Below are 18,888 nucleotides of genomic sequence, written 5' to 3'. Positions count from 1 at the left end.
AACACGTCTGATATATTCTATACGACACTGGTGACGGCATGTGCGTCACATGACAGGAATATGTTGTCGACCCACCTAACTTCTACACTTGGTGACTGGGTAAAAAGATTCTTCTACCTCGCCCAATTTAGGTTTTCTTGTGGATGTGATAATCACTCCCAAAAAAGTATGAAAACATAAGAGCAACAGTTTCACAGTCGCACAGTTTTGTCTGTGCTCTGTCAAAACATATGTTTTTAATGTTTTCAAATTTTTCCGTGTGTAGACCGTCAAATCCTGCATATGTCCAAGCAAATCTGAACATGTCCTGGAATTTTGGAGAGCGAAGTTGATTATATGTGAGTGCCTGAACTTTGATAATTGTCTGAAAATAAAAAATTAAAATTTTCTCCCGAGGGAAGACTTGAACCAACGACCTATCGTTCCGCAGCTGCACACGCTAACCACGGGACCACGGCGCTCATGGGTTAACGGCTAACCTGGATGTTGCTTATGTTACACATGGACTACTCAGTTTGTATATTTTGTTTATTTTTTCATAGTTCCACACAACTTCTTCCTGTTTTCTTGATTTATCTGTGTTCAGTTTTTCAAGGCCTATCCACTGTACCAACTTATAACTAATTCGGAGGGGGGTGCGATGGGGAGGTTCCCTTGTCAGAGTCATTTGATTTAGTATTCAGAAGGAGGTAGAGAAGTGGAGGAACATACTGAAAGTAGTCATAGATGTAATTACCAAATATGCAACAACCAGTCGCATAACCGTGTTTTATTTATTCACTTTCTCAAATCGACTTCAGCCATCATATTTGGTAATTTTTGATTTACAGTCGCTGCACGATTTGGGAACCACATGGAACCCACCATTCATAGATGTAATTATATTTTGTGCTAAGAATAATCTACCACTTCGAGGAACAGCAAAGAAAGAAATCACTGGCGAGTCAAGTTGTGGAGTTTTATTTAAGCACATTAGAACTAATAAGTCACTGTCAACCTAAACTAGCAGAACATATGGCTTACGTTAAATCAAATAAAATGGCACTCTGTTACTTTTCTCCTAAAGTCCAAAATGAGCTCATAACTTTAATTGGAAGTAACGTGAGGCAGGAAATCTTGAATCAAATAAAAAATGGAAAATACTTTTCGATCATCTTTGACTGCACACCAGACAGTGCTTACATTGGGCAAATGAGCCAAGTTATTAGATTTGTTGACTTGTCAGATGGGAAGTGTCAAGTTAAAGAAAGTTTCATTGACTTTATCAACACTAATGAAAAAAACAGGTGAAGGCATTTCAGTAGACATTCTTAAAAAACTTAAAGAAGGTGGGCTAAGTATTGCTAATTGCAGAGGTCAGGGCTATGATAATGGCAGCAATATGGCTGGAAAATATATCGGCGTGCAAGCTCAGATTCTCAAACAAAATGATAGTGCTCGGTTTGTACCATGTGCTGCACATAGTTTAAACCTTATCGGATCGCATGCTGCCGCTGTTTCGCCTCTAATAATTACTTTTTTTTTGGAACAGTTCAAAAGATATTTACTTTCTTCAATGGCTCTACAGGAAGGTGGCCAGCTGTGTTAAGTAACTTCGACGTTAAGTTGAAGAGTCATTGTGACACCAGGTGGTGAACCAAACGAAGAGCAGTCACCGCTTTAAAAATAACACAGGACGAACTGTTTGCAAGTCTGGTGGAAATGGCTGATATTAAGCAATACAAATGGAACCTGGAAACGTCAGGTGGGTCAAGGACTCATCAGGCAAATCGGCTTCAAAGTCCTATGTCTTTTGCATCTGTGGGATAGGATTCTAGTCTCGATTGATAAAATCAGCAAGTCACTTCAGAAAGAGACTATTGCAGTCGACAAGGCTAGCAAAATGAAAAAGGGATTGTCAAATACGATTCAGGAAATCCGAGATGAAGGTATTGGTCCAGCAATTGACTATAAAAATCCGAGATGAAGGTATTGGTCCAGCAATCGACTAAACAACAAAGCAATCGCATGGAATCGGTATCGATGATAATTTTGCTGAAAAAAAAAAGACGGAAGATCATAAGCCACCGTTTTTCAGATTCAAACAAACAAATGCATATGATGACTATCTCGACGCAAAAACAGGAGTTTCAGAGGGAAATAAATTTGGTTTATGATCAAATCCTGACAGAACTCACTAAGAGGTATGAGGCAATGGCTTCAATATCTTCAGAATTTTATTTTCTAACGGGAGAAGCTCTAAAAAAAGAACCAATTGATGTTCTTCTTACACATGCTGCAGATTTTGGGATTAAATATTCGCATGATGTAGATGTAGTTGATCTGTCACAAGAATTGGAAATTTTTCGAATGCAAGCTAAAGAACTCATTAACGATGTTGAAAAAGCAACACCACTTGACATTCTCAAAAAGATTCAAGAGCTTTCTTTAGAAGATATATATCCGAATATCCAAATAGCTCTTAGAATTTACTTAACACTTCCTGTTACGGTGGCCTCTTGTGAGCGAAGTTTCAGTAAAATAAAGCTCATCTATAATAATTTCAGATCATCCATGGGACAGGAACGTTTGTCAAATTTATCCATTCTATCGACTGAACATGAAGAGGTAGCGAAACTTAACTTAGAGGAATTAATTGATAATTTGCGAAAATCAAAGCCAGGAAAGTAGATTAACTGAGCTTAATAACAGCGTTAAGTGAAATTTGATGTAGGTATTCCTAGCAACTCGATGTATTTTGAAATAGACATTGTAAAATATAACGAGTTTTTGTATTTAAATGTATGTTTCTGTTAATCTTTCATAACACGTCACATACCTACGGTACACCACTGTTTGTATCATGCCATATTAGTAAATGTATATAATGTGAATGTGCTGTGGGAATGCTTAATGCCTTGAAGATGCATCTACAAAATAACTGTTGTTAAACACTAGTGTCACTATCTCCAGCTTCCCACTTCCAATGTGATGCAATATGTTATCATATTAGCTGGATATGTGCTTCAGCATTTGACAACTTAATATTTGTTCAAATGGAGGTACTTCATTTGAGGTAGATTTGTATATCTCACTGGTGACTGAGTGGTGTATTCTACATACAAAATTTGTGTTACTAATCAGTACTTACTTAACTCTTTTGTAATTTGACATGTAGCGATGATACTCTTCTTATGTTAATTCTTTTCATTAAAGCCATGTTCTATAAAAAAGTATTCACTAATTCATTCAATATTTTTGATTTATTTTCAGAAACACAATGCAAATCCAGTACCACACCAGAACTACAGGATTGTACAACCAAACATTCTCTGCCTCAATGGTAATATCATACAGGGCCTGCACAAGCCACGTGCAGCCGCATGGGGCAGCACTTTCCGAGGGGTGACAAATCTGGCGCACCCCTTTTTTTATTTTTATGTTTATTTTATTTTATTTTTTTAGGACAAACTCAACATTCATGCCCAAGAGGGGATTCGAAACCAAACCTCGGAGGGAACGGCTTCGGGAACTGTGGCATGGCACCTCGGCTACCTGACGGTCACCTCTGTTGAACAAGGGGAGAGAGGACAACTAATTTCTTCCTTGCCACTGTGGCAGCACTGCCATGTTTACGCCGGAGGAACAGAGAGGGGAAGGGAAAGCAGTCTGGCGTACACGCCAGTATTCTTATGAGTGGAGCACTACCAGCCTGTTACGTGCTGTGTGTCTGCTCTCAACTAATTTTATAGAAGACGAAATCTAATTTGAAAATTCGAATGCAGTGATCGATACTGCGGTTACATGTTAAGACTGAGGCAATTTTGTTAAGCCCTTCAATGGCAGTTTCCTAGTTTTATTCTTCCCGCATTATGGAAAAAAATGGTTCAACATTACTACAGTAAAACACGTCCAACACCTACAATGGCTAGAAGTATTCCGATTGGGTAAATACACTGCAAGTAATTACAAGGGATAAAGACATTGCTGGCCGGCCGGAGTGGCCGTGCAGTTCTAGGCGCTGCAGTCTGGAGCCGAGCGACCGCTACGGTCGCAGGTTCGAATCCTGCCTTGGGCATGGATGTGTGTGATGTCCTTAAGTTAGTTAGGTTTATTTAGTTCTAAGTTCTAGGCGACTGATGACCTCAGAAGTTAAGTCGCATAGTGCTCAGAGCCATTTGAACCCACCAAAGACATTGCTAATAAACCTGGCATAAGTTGGGTTTCGACGTATTATGAAAATTTTTGCTATCCGTTTCTGAGTGATAGTCGGACATTTTGGTTTTTGAGCCATGAAACACCTGTCTCCGCCTGCATGAACAACAATTGAACTCTGACCGGCACTTTTGTTTGACAACACTACTCGCACATCGGCCGGAGTGGCCGTGCGGTTCTAGGCGGTGCAGTCTGGAGCCGAACGACCGCTACGGTTGCAGGTTGGAATCCTGCCTCGGGCATGGATGTGTGTGTTGTCGTTAGGTTAGTGAGGTTTAATTAGTTCTAAGTTCTAGGCGACTGATGACCTCAGAAGTTAAATCGCATAGTGCTCAGAGCCATTTTTGAACTACTCGCACACTATCACTTTGCCAACATTTATTTACTGTATAATGCGTGTGAATTCATGTTTCATCTTAGTAAACCACTGGTTGCTTTGATTCTGATGGAAACCTGAGAAAGTATGGTCTTTTAGCAACAATGCCCTCTAGTCCGCTCAAATCAAAATGTTAATTTTGACACCTTCTAAAACGAAAATCCATAGACAGAACATTGCTTCTAAGGGTTTCCTTGCTAGCTTTGAAACTCATTTCTGTTTGACAAAAGTTTTGCAGTTTTCGCAAAATTCGTATTTCTTTCTACTATTCGTAATGCCTGATAATACATTTATCCATATCATCGGTCACATACTCTTTATGAGCTTCTTGCTTGTTCTTCTTGGGCGCTAGTTTAACTGTAGCCTCACTGTACCTCATCACGTGACCTAGTTCCTGGCACTGCCGCATCACCACTTCACTTTTCCGGGCAACAGGTATTGTTGCATTCTGTACAACGGAAAGTACAGAATTCGTTTCGGTAGTTGTCCGAGGAAATCAAGATTGGTCACAAGCACCTTCATTGCGTTTCATAAGAACAGAAGAACTGGTGCGTCTGAATTTCTTGCAACATCGGATGTAATTGGTAAGTGCTTTTCATATAACATACAATTAGTATTACGCATGCACGTTACTCATAAGTTAGAATTTTTCTCCTTCAAGATTGCAGAATAGGAAAATTTATTTTGCTTATTATCTGTTACTTCAAAAATTGGCAAGTCGGCAAATAAGCACGCGTCGTCCCAATAGCAAGAATGAAAATAAAGTGAAGTGATACGGTGACGACTAATTTGTTACCACTTATTCCATAATCAGACATGAAAAAACTGACACATGGAAATTACGACAGATGTCTTTGAAATGAACAACCGCAGTGCAGTGAGTTAATATATTTCAACTAGCATTAGTACCCGTCGATGCCCAGGTGTGTATTTATTGCATTATTATGTTAATCCATCTCCTTATTCTTCCTCTTCCATTGTCTTCCGCCCGACTCTTTAACTGTTTCACCTGCGTCTGTAGTGAAATTCGGCCAGAAATTCAATTTCATGCGGCTCAATTCTTATTACTTCAGCTCCTAAACAATGTATCCTACAGTAATACAATTTTCTGTTTACGTGCAGTGGAATTTCAGGAAGTTGTCTGCGAAGTGTGTTACAAATGAAGTTACTACACTTACGTCAACAGTTAGTTTCACGGTAGAAAAAGACTGTCTGGCAGTGAATATAGGAAAAGGAGGGCGCTGAAGGAAGATGACGATAAGAAGCAAAAGGATGCACTACAACGATATTTCAAGACAAAGAGAGAACGGCCTAGCAGCGACGAGGGTGGAAAAATAGATCCTGAAAGTATAGAAACTAGTGGTGCTACTGCAGCTACATCTTTACCCTCAGGAAATGACCAGAAAGTTGACGAACACAGTATTGCAATTTAGCAGCTCGCACGGGGCGGCACTTTGTTTTGCGCTGACCACTTTAAGAAAATGAAATGGTTTACATTCCACTGTGAAAACCCACTGTCATTAAATGTTTATTGAAGTGGATAACACTTGTATCTCTTGTGTTGGAGTCACTGTTGCAATGAATGTAATTTTTGAATTTGACATGTTAAAAACAACTGCAGTACAATAAATTTGTTTATTGCAAAAGGAATTATGTCTCTTATGTATGTTATATCATCTCATTTTATGTGTATATTGTTCACAATACCTGATCCCATCCCTGCCCAGAGAAAGTAATTACAGAAAAATTGTATAATGTTACATTATGTGTGTGTCTCTTGGAATGGGGGGGGGGGGGGAGAAGAGTTTATTGGTCCATCCACTAATCATTATAGGTCCAAGGATAATATTTTTTGACTGAGTTGCTTACATTTCTTCAAAAGTAAAGCTGTGAAAAGTACGAAATTAAAATATTGTATAGTTGGTTCTGCATGGAATGTTGAATGTTTTGTTATAATATATTTAATTATTCAAAATTTATTCACTTACTATGAACTGTTAGACATCAGCTGTATTAGGTATAAATGTAACACCTATTAGTGACATATGAAAATTTCAGCCGGACTGCAACTTGAACCTACATTTCTCTTGTGTTGCGAGGAAATATTCCATGAAGTTCAGATGTTACTGAACCAATCTTTTTGACTGCATAACTTCCAGCAATCCGAATGTGAATGGGATGAACAAATACTGAATATCCATTGTCATAGAAACCTCATCAAAGATTCACTGTTTATATGTTTAGAATAACGTATAATGAGCCAACTGTAACACATTCAGCAATGATACACAGCTTCTTATTTGTTGTGTGTTCTTTCCACACATCACCTCTCCTCTGCTTGTAATTTTGAATTGATCAGTCTGTGAGAGTACATAATGGGCTGTGAAAATGAACACTAATTTACAACAGTTTCTTCTAGATATGTTCAGATTGGTTTGACCTTTTGGATATGACATGATCTTTCAGAAACAGAACAAGCAGAAGTAGCAACTGTTATGACCAGTGCTTGATTTGTAAAGTAGTAGTAATACCAGTACTGTGACCTACTAGGGACTTTTTTTTAAATTACTGTCTTAAAACATTATTTTAATGGATTTTTATCAAAGGTATCGGTACGGTAAACCATCACAAATCAAGCACTGGTTATAACAACAAAAGCAGTTTTCTGATTTAAAATAGTGACACCAATAAGTGTACTTGAATTGCTTCATCGTCTCACAGCAATAAAAAAGGAAGATTAATGCTTGACAATATTACAAAAAGGATAGTTGCTACTCACCACTGATTCACAGTTAGGCACAACTAAAAGATTGTCAAACAAAGTTTTCAGCCAACCAGGCATTCATCACAATTAGGCAACATATATTCAATATCTCCGCTGTATGGTGAGTAGTAACTACCATTTTCTTAACGTTGTCATTATTACATAACAGATTTTCCATTGTGTGAAGATCAGTGTTTAATGTCCTATTGACCACAGTAGTAAGAACAGACTATCAGGTTTCTACCAACAGACAGTTCATGCAATGCATATCTTGCCAAGAGTGGAGCTTATCTCTTACTATATGGTCTCCATCAAGATGGACACAATCTTCCACAAGGCTTTTTGCATTAGATCTGTGGCTGAGTAGCTCAGCCAACCGAATGTTGCCTCAAACCAAATTAGTGATAAGTAAAAAAAATAAACAGAGAGGAAATTTGTTCAGAGCATTAATTTGAAACTGATATTAAATTGACAGATTCTTTGACCAAAAGTTGGCTTATGCTACACAAACTGTTTTTGCAGAAGTAGTTTTCTTCTTAATTGAAATTCATGACAGTTTCTGTTCATCAGTATGTTTGAGAATTATTCCCAAACTAAAAATATGTATAAAAAGATTTTATTGGCAATTGAAGTACGGTATAGTAAGTTTGATTTCATAACTATTATTTATTTCAGTGTATCTGCTTTCCTTTTCTGATTTTCTTCAGCTGGCATGTGTGGCACAGCTGTTTCTGCCAGAATGATGGATTTTCATTTCCTTACAATGCAAATGGAGGTGGAAAAAATAGTGCTTAGATCAAACAAGCTAAAAAAAAATATGGAAATTCCGTGTAACTGTAAAAGAATGAAATACTGCTTAACTGGAGCTTCAGTTGTTACATGTGGCTATTTGTCTATATGGAGGCTTAGAAGCTGGATGACTACAGCAAAGTGCAGGAAGGCTTGCAGAGAATCAACAATTGGTGGAGTGGCTGGCACTGTGAATAACTGTCAAGACAGAAATCCATGTTGAAGCACTGCTTTCTAGTGAGCAACAGTTTGTAATTGAAGAGATCATTCCAATTTCCATCAGCTGAAGTCTTGGTACAAGAACTGCTCTCCACACAACAATGATCTGTGCCTGTGCAAATTTTTAAATTTATGCAAAAGCAAAGTCAGTTACGTTGTATTTGTTTCTTCAGTGACAGTATGTCTATAGGTAATAAGTTTCCAGTAACATTACAGTGAGAGAGATACAGAAGATGAAATGGATTGTGGCTAAAACTTGTTTATCAGGTGTGCATAGTATGATGATGTAAATTCTTTATCAGAGGCCATCAACTGATTTGGATGTAAACCTACAAGAATGAAGTCATTTCTTTTGTCTTGGATGAATACAGTTTAAAATAATATAACATATCATAGGGCTATGTTACTTACCTGGTTTATGCTTCAGGAGCAAAGGCTGCCGGAATTTCAGGTCTTCTGAGACAACGAATTCATCATTTTAGGATAATCTGGGCAATAATTTACTTATGTCTGCAAACATGTTTGGGAAGAATAACTTCATAATAGAGACTCTGCTTCTGTGTAGTTAACAAGATAACATTAATGACAAAATTTCTGTCATTGAAATGGAAATGTCTAGTTGGGGCACTGACTTGATTGTTTAACTTAAGCCATAGGTATTGTAAATGTAAATGATGTGGTTGAGAGATGGTTATATGACAGTTCACTTCATGGTGTATGGCTGGTGAGTGGGGGAAGGGTGGGGGGCCTCATGTGAAAGTTTACACTGTCATCTCATATCTGTAACTGCGTAGGCTGATGACCAAACAAAAAGATAGCACCACTGTAGTTTATTTGTAGCAGTAAACATGATGCCACAGGGTTTCAATTTCAGCCTGATCTCTCTTCTGCTATGCAGTACTGTGACAGGATACCTCAGCAACATCTTTTGACATGCATCTGGCTGGTGTTAGGCACTTTTCTGTATCACTGAACACCCTCACAAGAGTTTCACTAAGATATTGATGTCAATGATACAATTAACTCTGAAATGCACACTGCCTGAGAAAGTAGAGAAATGTGATTATGATTTTTGCAGAAAAGTTGCTGAACATATCAACAATGTTTTGTGTTCAGTAGCTGCAAAAGACTGTTGTCATCAAGACTGCTGTGCTAAACTGGTCTCAAACCCCTCCTCTGTTAGAAATGGGGGCCACACTATTGGTACCAAGGCAACCTACCTACATTCCTTCAGAACCTCAACACCCTTTCTCCTATCTGCTTCACCAGGTCCTCCTCTACACAATGTGCCACCTTCCTGGAAGATGACTTCCACCTCTCTGATGGCTCCATCCACACCTTAATCAACATCAATGTCGACAGCTGCCATCCCTTCCACACAAAAAAATCCCCCCCATACAGCTTAGCCACCTGAGGAGAACACACTTGCCCTGTATGCTGAAGGGCTTACGAAGGCCTTTGCAGACAGCAACATTTCCCCAATCTAGTCCACAAACAAATTTCCAATACCATATCCTCACACATCTCCAATCCTCCCACCATCCCTAAGAATCAGCTAAAATGAGTGCCCCCTCATCACCCAATATCACTCTAGACTGGAACAAATGAACCGTATTGTTCACCAGGGCCCTGAAAGAGGGACATCCTACCTAAGAATCTACACACCCCTCCTAAAGTGGTGTTTCACTGCCCACTCAACCTACATAGCATCCTAGTCTATCTCTGTGCCACTCCCACTCTCATCTGCTTATCACAGAGATCATATTCATGTGGCACACCAAAGTACAAGTTCTGCATAATCCACCCACCAGCATCTACTACTCTAGTCAAGTCACTGGCTTATCCTACGTACCCTATCAGAGACTGGGCCACCTGTGAAGGCAGCCATCATATACCAGCTCTGGTGCAGTCACTGCACAGTTTTCTGTATTGTATGACTACCAACCAGCTGTCCACCAGGATGAATGGCCACCCCCAAATTGTGGCCAAAAGCAAAGTAGACCATACTTGTGGCACAACATGCAGCTGAACATAAAATGATCGATTTTAATGGCTGGTTCATAACCCAGATTATATAGATCCTCCCCTCCACCACTAGCTTTTCTAACCTCACAGACCAGAGTTATCCTTACAACATATTCTCTGTTCCAACAATTTCTGTCCCCGTGCCCCTTCTCTCTGGATGCTACAATTGTGCCAGCCCGTATACCTGCCACCCCCCCCCTCCAGCAAGCAAGTTTTCTTTCTTTTGTTCGTGTCTATCAACAACTCAATACTTCTGTTTTTTGGTGAGTGGTCTTCTGTAATCCTAACGTGTTTATCTTGTTTAAAACATGCATATGAACTTCTTTGAGCAGAATTTCACTAGAAATATTTTTTGTCATAATAGATGTCTTTGAAACATGAACTGTTTTTCATAAAAACAGAAAAATAAAGTTCAAAAAATTGAATTGGTTTGGTGGAGGCAGACACTCACCCATTAGGGGAGAGAACTTTTCTGTTTCTCACTACTACATCCAGTATGAGTATTTTCCTAAAGTTTCAAAATCTTATACATTATTTCCCCTATTTTTCTTAATTTTCCTGGGGTATAGGAAAGACAACAAGGCACAGGGTGTACATTGATTATTCTTAACTGGTTTTAGAATAACAATTTTGTCTCAAAGAAATAACACAGATAAATAACTATCAACTATATTCCCTGAGTAACACATATTTAGAAGCATGGGTATGGCATATCATTAACAACATGGCTTAACACTGTATCTTATTTTTATTAATATTAGCAGATGCAAATCACTCCACTGCTATACAAGCACCCCCCCCCCCCTCACCCCTCCCACCCACAGTCTTCTCCATAAGGGGGAGGAGCAAGCTGTTTGAGGGCATGCTAACTACCCTTTCCAGCCGTAGGTTTTAACAACTTTTATTTTTATTGCATTTATATCCCTTCTCTTAAAAAAAGCAGGTAGTTTCTTTTGTTCAATCTTACCATTTTAAGGTATTTCTTTAGATTGCTGTTACAAATTTTGCACATAAATAATATACATAGCTAAAGAAAAGACAAGAGCATTGAATTTATATGTGGTAAATGTATAGCTAAAGAAAAAATTATGAGAAAATTGCAAGTATTTTACGCCTTGGGGTTTATTCTCAGGTTGCAGCCTTAGTGGGACTAATCTTTTCCCCACCTTTTTACCTTTCATCTCAGGGTGATCGTTGAGGATGTGCACCTGAGGTGTTAGTGTCTCTTGTGTTGCTGAGAGTGATCTTTAATTTGGGAGGCTGTTGTGACACCCATTTGCACACTGACCTGCACCAATCATGACTCCGCATGTGCTCGCCGGTGGTGGGCTGCTCAGTAGGTGGCAGGCCTCCTTCATTAGGGGTCAGGCTGCTTTCAACTCTGCAGATCGTATGCTCCTCACAATGAAATTATATAGGATTCCCAACGAAGTACATCAACGAGTGTGACAATTCTTGTTGTAAATAGGTTGACTCCATGTTCACCTATAGTAACTTCATTAATGAAGTAGAAATGCGTAATTTAAAAGAGGTGTCTTATTTTAACTGTGATTCAACCGAACTTCCCACACCAAAACATGGGAAGTAACATCGTTCACAGAAGTTACCCCATCCACTTCAACTACTGTGTATTGTCTTAACGCTGTCAGACTATGCCCAAATACTGATGCTGCATGCTTGAGGAATGTGCATAAAATACAGCAGAGGACATCGTTACGTGCTTCAAGAATGACTAAAGATTTTTGGTTTATTTAAGATACATGCGCAGGAAGAGTAACGCTTTCATTTGGTGAGTTACATTATCTTTGGTTTTAGATATACTTATTAAATAATTTTATCAATATTTGATTCTTTTCTTTATATTGTTTTTATTAATTGATTTCTTTTTACATTTTTAATAAGGAAATTACATAAGATTGATTGTACTCCATATGGATTGTGCTTCCATGATTGATACATATCCTTATATTACATTTTTATTTTTTTCAGTTTTCCCTTTAGTAGTATAATGTACTTAAATTTGTGGTCGATCTCAAATATCTACTGTCTCTCAATATCAACAAATCATTAAACTATTTATAAAGACAGTGTTCTGTAATATCAGTAGGTAACAACAAAGTAGATAGCAAAATACACTAAAGTGCTTTATATGAAGAGCAGTGACATTTGATATTCCAGTGATGTCTTTTAATATACTGGAAGATTTTGACAACAGATTGAACTCAGTGTGCATTTGTTATGTAGCTTTTAATGAGTGCCATCTTATTGAATGTTATTTTAAGCAAATCTCTGCCACATCCCACCAACATAAAACTTATGCTGTGTTTCACAAAAGCTGAAGACCATGAACAAGGTAATTTATAAATTCAATGAATCCTCACAACCTGCTCCCAATATATCTAAAAACAAAGATGATGTGACTTACCAAACAAAAGCGCTGGCATGTCGATAGACACACAAACAAACACAAACATACACACAAAATTCAAGCTATCGCAACCCACGGTTGCTTCGTCAGGAAAGAGGGAAGGAGAGGGAAAGATGAAAGGATGTGGGTTTTAAGGGAGAGGGTAAGGAGTCATTCCAATCCCGGAAGCGGAAAGACTTACCTTAGGGGGAAAAAAGGACAGGTATACACTCGCACATACACCCATATACAACCGCACATACACAGACACAAGCAGACCAAATATATATAGGGAGGAGGTTGTGAGGCACTCATTGGGAAACCACCATACTTATTAACATGTGGATCTCATAGATGTCTATATGTTGATAGTTCACTAAGCACAGAACGGAGCAAGCACCAAGTAGATGATAGGCATACCAGGATGGCCAACTAGCCCCGGATTTATGATTATCACCTTGACTCTTGTTGATAGTACGCATTTCAACTTTTCTCTTTAAAAATGCGAAACATTACTGATTAAATACATTTGTGTGAGTCTCACTGAAGTACAGGATTGTATATCATTGCTCATCTTTTTACAGTTGGCAAGAAACTTTTTTTGTTTTAGAATAATACATATGCAGAGTTATGATGTGTTAGAGAACTGTTGAAAAATTGCTTTCAAAGCAGCAGTGACAGCAGCATCATGTTGACTGAGATCTAATGGTGAATCTTGAAATTCTGGCCTTAGTACTAACTGTGCCCACAAACTATCAGGTGTGATGTTCAGTGATGTCTGCAAGAGACTGTTCCAGTCAATATTCCAGTCACCTGTTAGAAGCTGGAAAAGATAAAAATCACATATCACTACAATTGCTTCAGGAGGACTAGGGTTTCTGGCAATATGATCCACATAGACACAGATATGCACCAAAAACTGCCGCATTGTGCATGAAATTTAAATCTATTACTTCTTTGCTACTACGAGGTGCATTCAAGTTCTAAGGCCTCCGATTTATTTTTCTAATTAACTACTCACCCGAAATTGATGAAACTGGCGTTACTTCTCGACGTAATCACCCTGCAGACGTACACATTTTTCACAACGCTGACGCCATGATTCCATGGCAGCGGCGAAGGCTTCTTTAGGAGTCTGTTTTGACCACTGGAAAATCGCTGAGGCAATAGCAGCATGGCTGGTGAATGTGCAGCCACGGAGAGTGTCTTTCATTGTTGGAAAAAGCCAAAAGTGACTAGGAGCCAGGTCAGGTGAGTAGGGAGCATGAGGAATCACTTCAAAGTTGTTATCACGAAGAAACTGTTGTGTAACGTTAGCTCAATGTGCGGGTGCGTTGTCTTGGTGAAACAGCACACGCGCAGCCCTTCCCGGACATTTTTGTTGCAGTGCAGGAAGGAATTTGTTCTTCAAAACATTTTCGTAGGATGCACCTGTTACCGTAGGCCCTTTGGAACGCAATGGGTAAGGATTACACCCTCGCTGTCCCAGAACATGGACACCATCATTTTTTCAGCACTGGCGGTTACCCGAAATTTTTTTGGTGGCGGTGAATCTGTGTGCTTCCATTGAGCTGACTGGAGCTTTGTTTCTGGATTGAAAAATGGCATCCACATCTCATCCATTGTCACAACCGAAGAAAAGAAAGTCCCATTCATGCTGTCGTTGCGCATCAACATTGCTTGGCAACATGCCACATGGGCAGCCATGTGGTCGTCCGTCAGCATTCGTGGCACCCACATGGATGACACTTTTCGCATTTTCAGGTCATCATGCAGGATTGTGTGCACAGAACCCACAGAAATGCCAACTCTGGAGGCGATCTGTTCAACAGTCATTCGGCGATCCCCCAAAACAATTCTCTCCACTTTGTCGATCATGTCGTCAGACTGGCTTGTGCGAGCTCGAGGTTGTTTCGGTTTGTTGTCACACGATGTTCTGCCTTCATTAAACTGTCGCACCCACGAACGCACTTTTGACACATCCATAACTCCATCACCACATGTCTCCTTCAACTGTCGATGAATTTCAATTGGTTTCACACCATGCAAATTCAGAAAATGAATGATTGCACGCTGTTCAAGTAAGGAAAACGTCACCATTTTAAGTATTTAAAACAGTTCTCATTATCACCGCTGGCCGTAAAATTCCATCTGCTGTACAGTGCTGCCATCTCTGGGACGTATTGACAATGAACGCGGCCTCATTTTAAAACGATGCGCATGTTTCTATCTCTTTCCAGTCCGGAGAAAAAAAATCGGAGGCCTTAGAACTTGAATGCACCTCGTAACTCTGCTCTTAACATATCTCACAGACAGCACCCACATATGCTGCTGAAAGTAGCTACAACCACACATATATCATTCTCCAATTCATAGTTCAAGAGATACGACTTCAAAACACTGAGATACGTGAAAACATGTTGCATCATGCATGAAATTTAATTACATTTATTTTATTCTTTACCACTAAGACACTCCTACAGTCAAGTCAACTTAAGGAAATCCCTGACACCTGGCAATGCTTTTTGTCAGCTTTCAACTGCAAAGCACAAAGAACTGTAGGCAAAAACAGTAGCCATCTATAGAGTTATGAAGAGGCATTTTCAAAATTGTATTGTGGACATATGAAACAGCTGCACACAGCATACAGGAACTGTCTGGGATCACATTTCTTGATTTGGATACTGTACTGATAAATTTGTACATTATGCATATTACTTTACATGACAATTTTATAATTTCAAAGGTGTTGTGAAGTACACGGCAATGAATGTTTGTTTGATACTTCACTACAAACACAGTTCATGTTTTGTTTTTGTTTCTAATAGAAAAGTGGCAGAATGAATATGTATATAATGCTGGGTTTGTCAGCTAGTATCATATATAATTCATTCTTCTTCATTTTCTCCTCTTTCAGCAAGTACAAATTCATTTTAATGAAAATATCAGAAAGTTTTGATCAGTTGAGACATATGTCTGCTTGTGTGTGTATATGTGCGGATGGATATGTGTGTGTGTGCGAGTGTATACCCGTCCTTTTTTCCCCTTAAGATAAGTCTTTCCGCTCCCGGGATTGGAATGACTCCTTACCCTCTCCCTTAAAACCCACATCCTTTCGTCTTTCCCTCTCCTTCCCTCTTTCCTGATGAGGCAACAGTTTGTTGCGAAAGCTTGAATTTTGTGTGTATGTTTGTGTTTTTTTGTGTGTCTGTCGACCTGCCAGCACTTTCATTTGGTAAGTCACATCATCTTTGTTTTTTTATATATATATATATATATATATATATATATATATATATATATATATATATATATATATATATACTAAAGGCCTGCATGATAGTGACAGTAGTCTATTTTATTTTTCTTGTAATGTTGGCAGTTTTACAACAAGCTTCCAAGGGAACATTTTTAAATAACTGACATAAATACTAAAGAAAAAGGAGATCAGTATGCTTCCATATTAGAAAAGAAGCAGGCATTGGGAGTATATTTGGAAAGAAAGCCTTTTGCATAGTTGCTTTGGAGAACATTAGACAAATAGTTATTTGAATATCATTAATTTCTGATTTTGTTTAAAGATATTTCATGGAGCTTAAACTTGCATTCAGTGGCACAAAAGGTCAACTGGTAGCCAGAGCAGAAAATGCCAAAATGAAGGTTCAAATTTCACATTCAGAAGTTTGGCACCACCTGGATATCAGTGAATGCATGTGCACTTAGTTTCAAGTATAGCAGGGAATGAAAGAATATGTCTAAAAACATCAACTATCAAATAAAAAACAATAAACTCACCAAAATAAAGACAGTCTATTTGAAAGTGAAAGCTCTTACACATAAGTGAAGTCAAAATTATCTTCTGGGAAACATTAGATATCATGTTGCTCCTCCACCACATACATGCATTGCCACAAGCTTGGAGCCTCTTTAGCACATTTTCCAAATTCTGTCAAGAGTTTGCTGCTTAAGCCCACCCCAGTCTTTTGTGATGGTCCTGCTGAGATCACCAGGCAAAGGAACAAATCAGTTTCAGATGTAGATAGATTAGGGTGAACCGTGTGTAAGATTTTCACTCAGTTTCAATTAAATCTGCACAGAGAGCTCCAGAAAAAGGTATTTATTTAATCAATATTATAGTCTGATTAATGAATGATGGTGGTTCATACAGCCTGAAGGATGGACAGTGTTCGCATTGTTGCTGGTTGCGTGAGACAGTTGTCATGTACACGTACATGTGCTTTGCTCATGAAGAAAGCATTACCTTGCAAATTGAGTCTCTCAATTCCTTATGAACTTTGTCACTTACCACCACTATCAGTGATTACAACTCACAACAAATGGAATAAAAATTCAATAAATAACTTACTATGATCACATTTCATGCTCACAATGGCTAGAACATTAACAGTAGAGTGCTCATAACACTACCAAATGCTCATTTCTGTTGGGGAATGTGAGACATAGACATGCAAAACAAGCCAAACATTGTCTGTCATCACTCAAAATTCCAACTGCAGTACACTGAAGAACAAACAGAGTGTATAAGGGGGAATGGTTATTATTCAGGGATATGTCAGGAACAAACATTCAAAGTGAAAAAGTCTAGTGTATATGGGCTCTATAATGTATACCTTAAGAGCTATAAGCTCTTCCTCATTTTCAATACTGTGAAACAAATCTCTTCTACTTCAAGCTCTTTGCTTTCCATATTTTGAAAGGTGGTAGTATGGACCTATACAAGAAAAAAATTATGGTAAGCATGGGCTCTAAAGTGCATACATTAAGAGCTATGAGCACTTTTTCATCTTTGCTAATGTGAAACATCTCTTCTACTGAACAACTGCTGATAGCTCATAATGTATGCAGCTCATGTTTACTAGACAGTTTTTTTTCTTCTTTCTGTTCACAATGCTTTTTCCCAAAATGTGGAAAGCAAAGAATTTGTATTCAAAGAGATTTATTTTAAAGCATCAAAAATAAAGTGCTCATAGCTCTTAATGTACACATTTTAAGCCCATGTTTATTAGGCTTTTTTGCTTCAAATGATCGTTCCTGCCCTATTCTTGGATACTGACTGTTCCTCCTGGGACACCTTGTATATACCAATGCTACAGCTTACATTATACTTCATCAGATAAACAAGGATCTAGAACTGACATCTATTACTCCCCTTTTTGTAATTTACAAAATATTGACTAAAATTAATAATAACTGCACAGAAATAAACACTGAAATTTAATCAAACAAAGGAGTTAGTTGGCTTTAGTTGTAGATTAGTGAATACGGTAATGCTTCACAATTGCTAAATGCGTATGTGAATTGGATGTGTGTCCTAATGTCTGTCTGCCTCCTCTCTCTGTCAGTCTCCCCCTACACACTATATTTGCCCATCTGCTCCTCCTCCCTCCTTTCTTTGCTCATCACCTCCTCCTCCCTCTCTCTGTCATTCACCCCCTTCCCCATCTCTTAAGTTCATTTCCTCCATCCTCTCTGTCCACCTCCTCTTTTCTCAGACATAGAGCCTTGTTTAGTGATGTTGCAAACAAAACCTTGATTGGAAATTGAAGTCTCTTAAAATGAATGGGTAAGTTTGTTGGGACCATTGGTATACAGAATATGAGAGAGACCTCCAGTGCTGGATCTGGCAAATCAGTAGCTTCAATGACAGTTTTTCACATGTTTTTAATCTGCTTACAGTTAGGGTTACAAAGTTTCAGATCATTCAGTTTCTGTAGTAGTATTATAACCACAAGCCTATAAAATGCAATCACAACTTTCCCGTTTTCCATTAAAACTGACTGTGAGCAATAAAATGAAGAGAAATTTTGTTTAAAATTATATACAAAGAGAAAGAATAAAAAAGAAAAACAATTTGGCTAATGGTTTAAATGCCCTGATATCATAATTAAAATTGACTGTGAGAAAGAAAACTAAACAACACATTTTCACAGCCAGATTTTCTCTCTTGCATTTGGTTTCTACAGAAAACCTGTACAGAACTGTTTAAGAATATATATAGCCTATGTTTGTCTGAATGTTTATTGGAGGATTGTGCAAAAATTTCAAGTAAATTGATCAAGAACTTTGAGACTCTTGCTAACAACATTTGTATTA

General features: G+C 38.3%; 2 protein-coding genes across 2 annotated transcripts in view; one reads left to right on the top strand and one right to left on the bottom strand.

Moving 5' to 3' along the window:
- Positions 1-2,100: 2,100 nt before the first annotated feature.
- On the top strand, positions 2,101-2,670 carry LOC124752643. Its single transcript, XM_047249001.1, has one exon. The coding sequence runs from the start codon at positions 2,101-2,103 to the stop codon at positions 2,668-2,670; it is 570 nt and encodes a 189-aa protein (XP_047104957.1).
- A 10,301-nt stretch (positions 2,671-12,971) lies between these two features.
- Positions 12,972-18,888, bottom strand: part of LOC124804863 — a 178,137-nt gene continuing 172,220 nt past the window's right edge. Inside the window, exon 12 of the mRNA XM_047265229.1 lies at positions 12,972-13,597. Coding sequence (XP_047121185.1) covers positions 13,403-13,597 — 195 coding nt within the window. The 3' untranslated portion in view covers positions 12,972-13,402. The remainder of the gene's footprint in view (positions 13,598-18,888) is intronic.

Source organism: Schistocerca piceifrons, chromosome 1 (genome assembly GCF_021461385.2).
Source record: "Schistocerca piceifrons isolate TAMUIC-IGC-003096 chromosome 1, iqSchPice1.1, whole genome shotgun sequence".
Taxonomy (NCBI): Eukaryota; Metazoa; Arthropoda; class Insecta; order Orthoptera; family Acrididae; genus Schistocerca; species Schistocerca piceifrons.
Note: the sequence above shows the minus strand (reverse complement) of the source record. Positions and strands in the feature narration are given on the sequence as shown.

Excerpts from the sequence above, each read along its gene's own strand:
- LOC124752643 (XM_047249001.1), top strand. The coding sequence starts at position 2,101 with ATGACTATCTCGACGCAAAAACAGGAGTTTCAGAGGGAAATAAATTTG.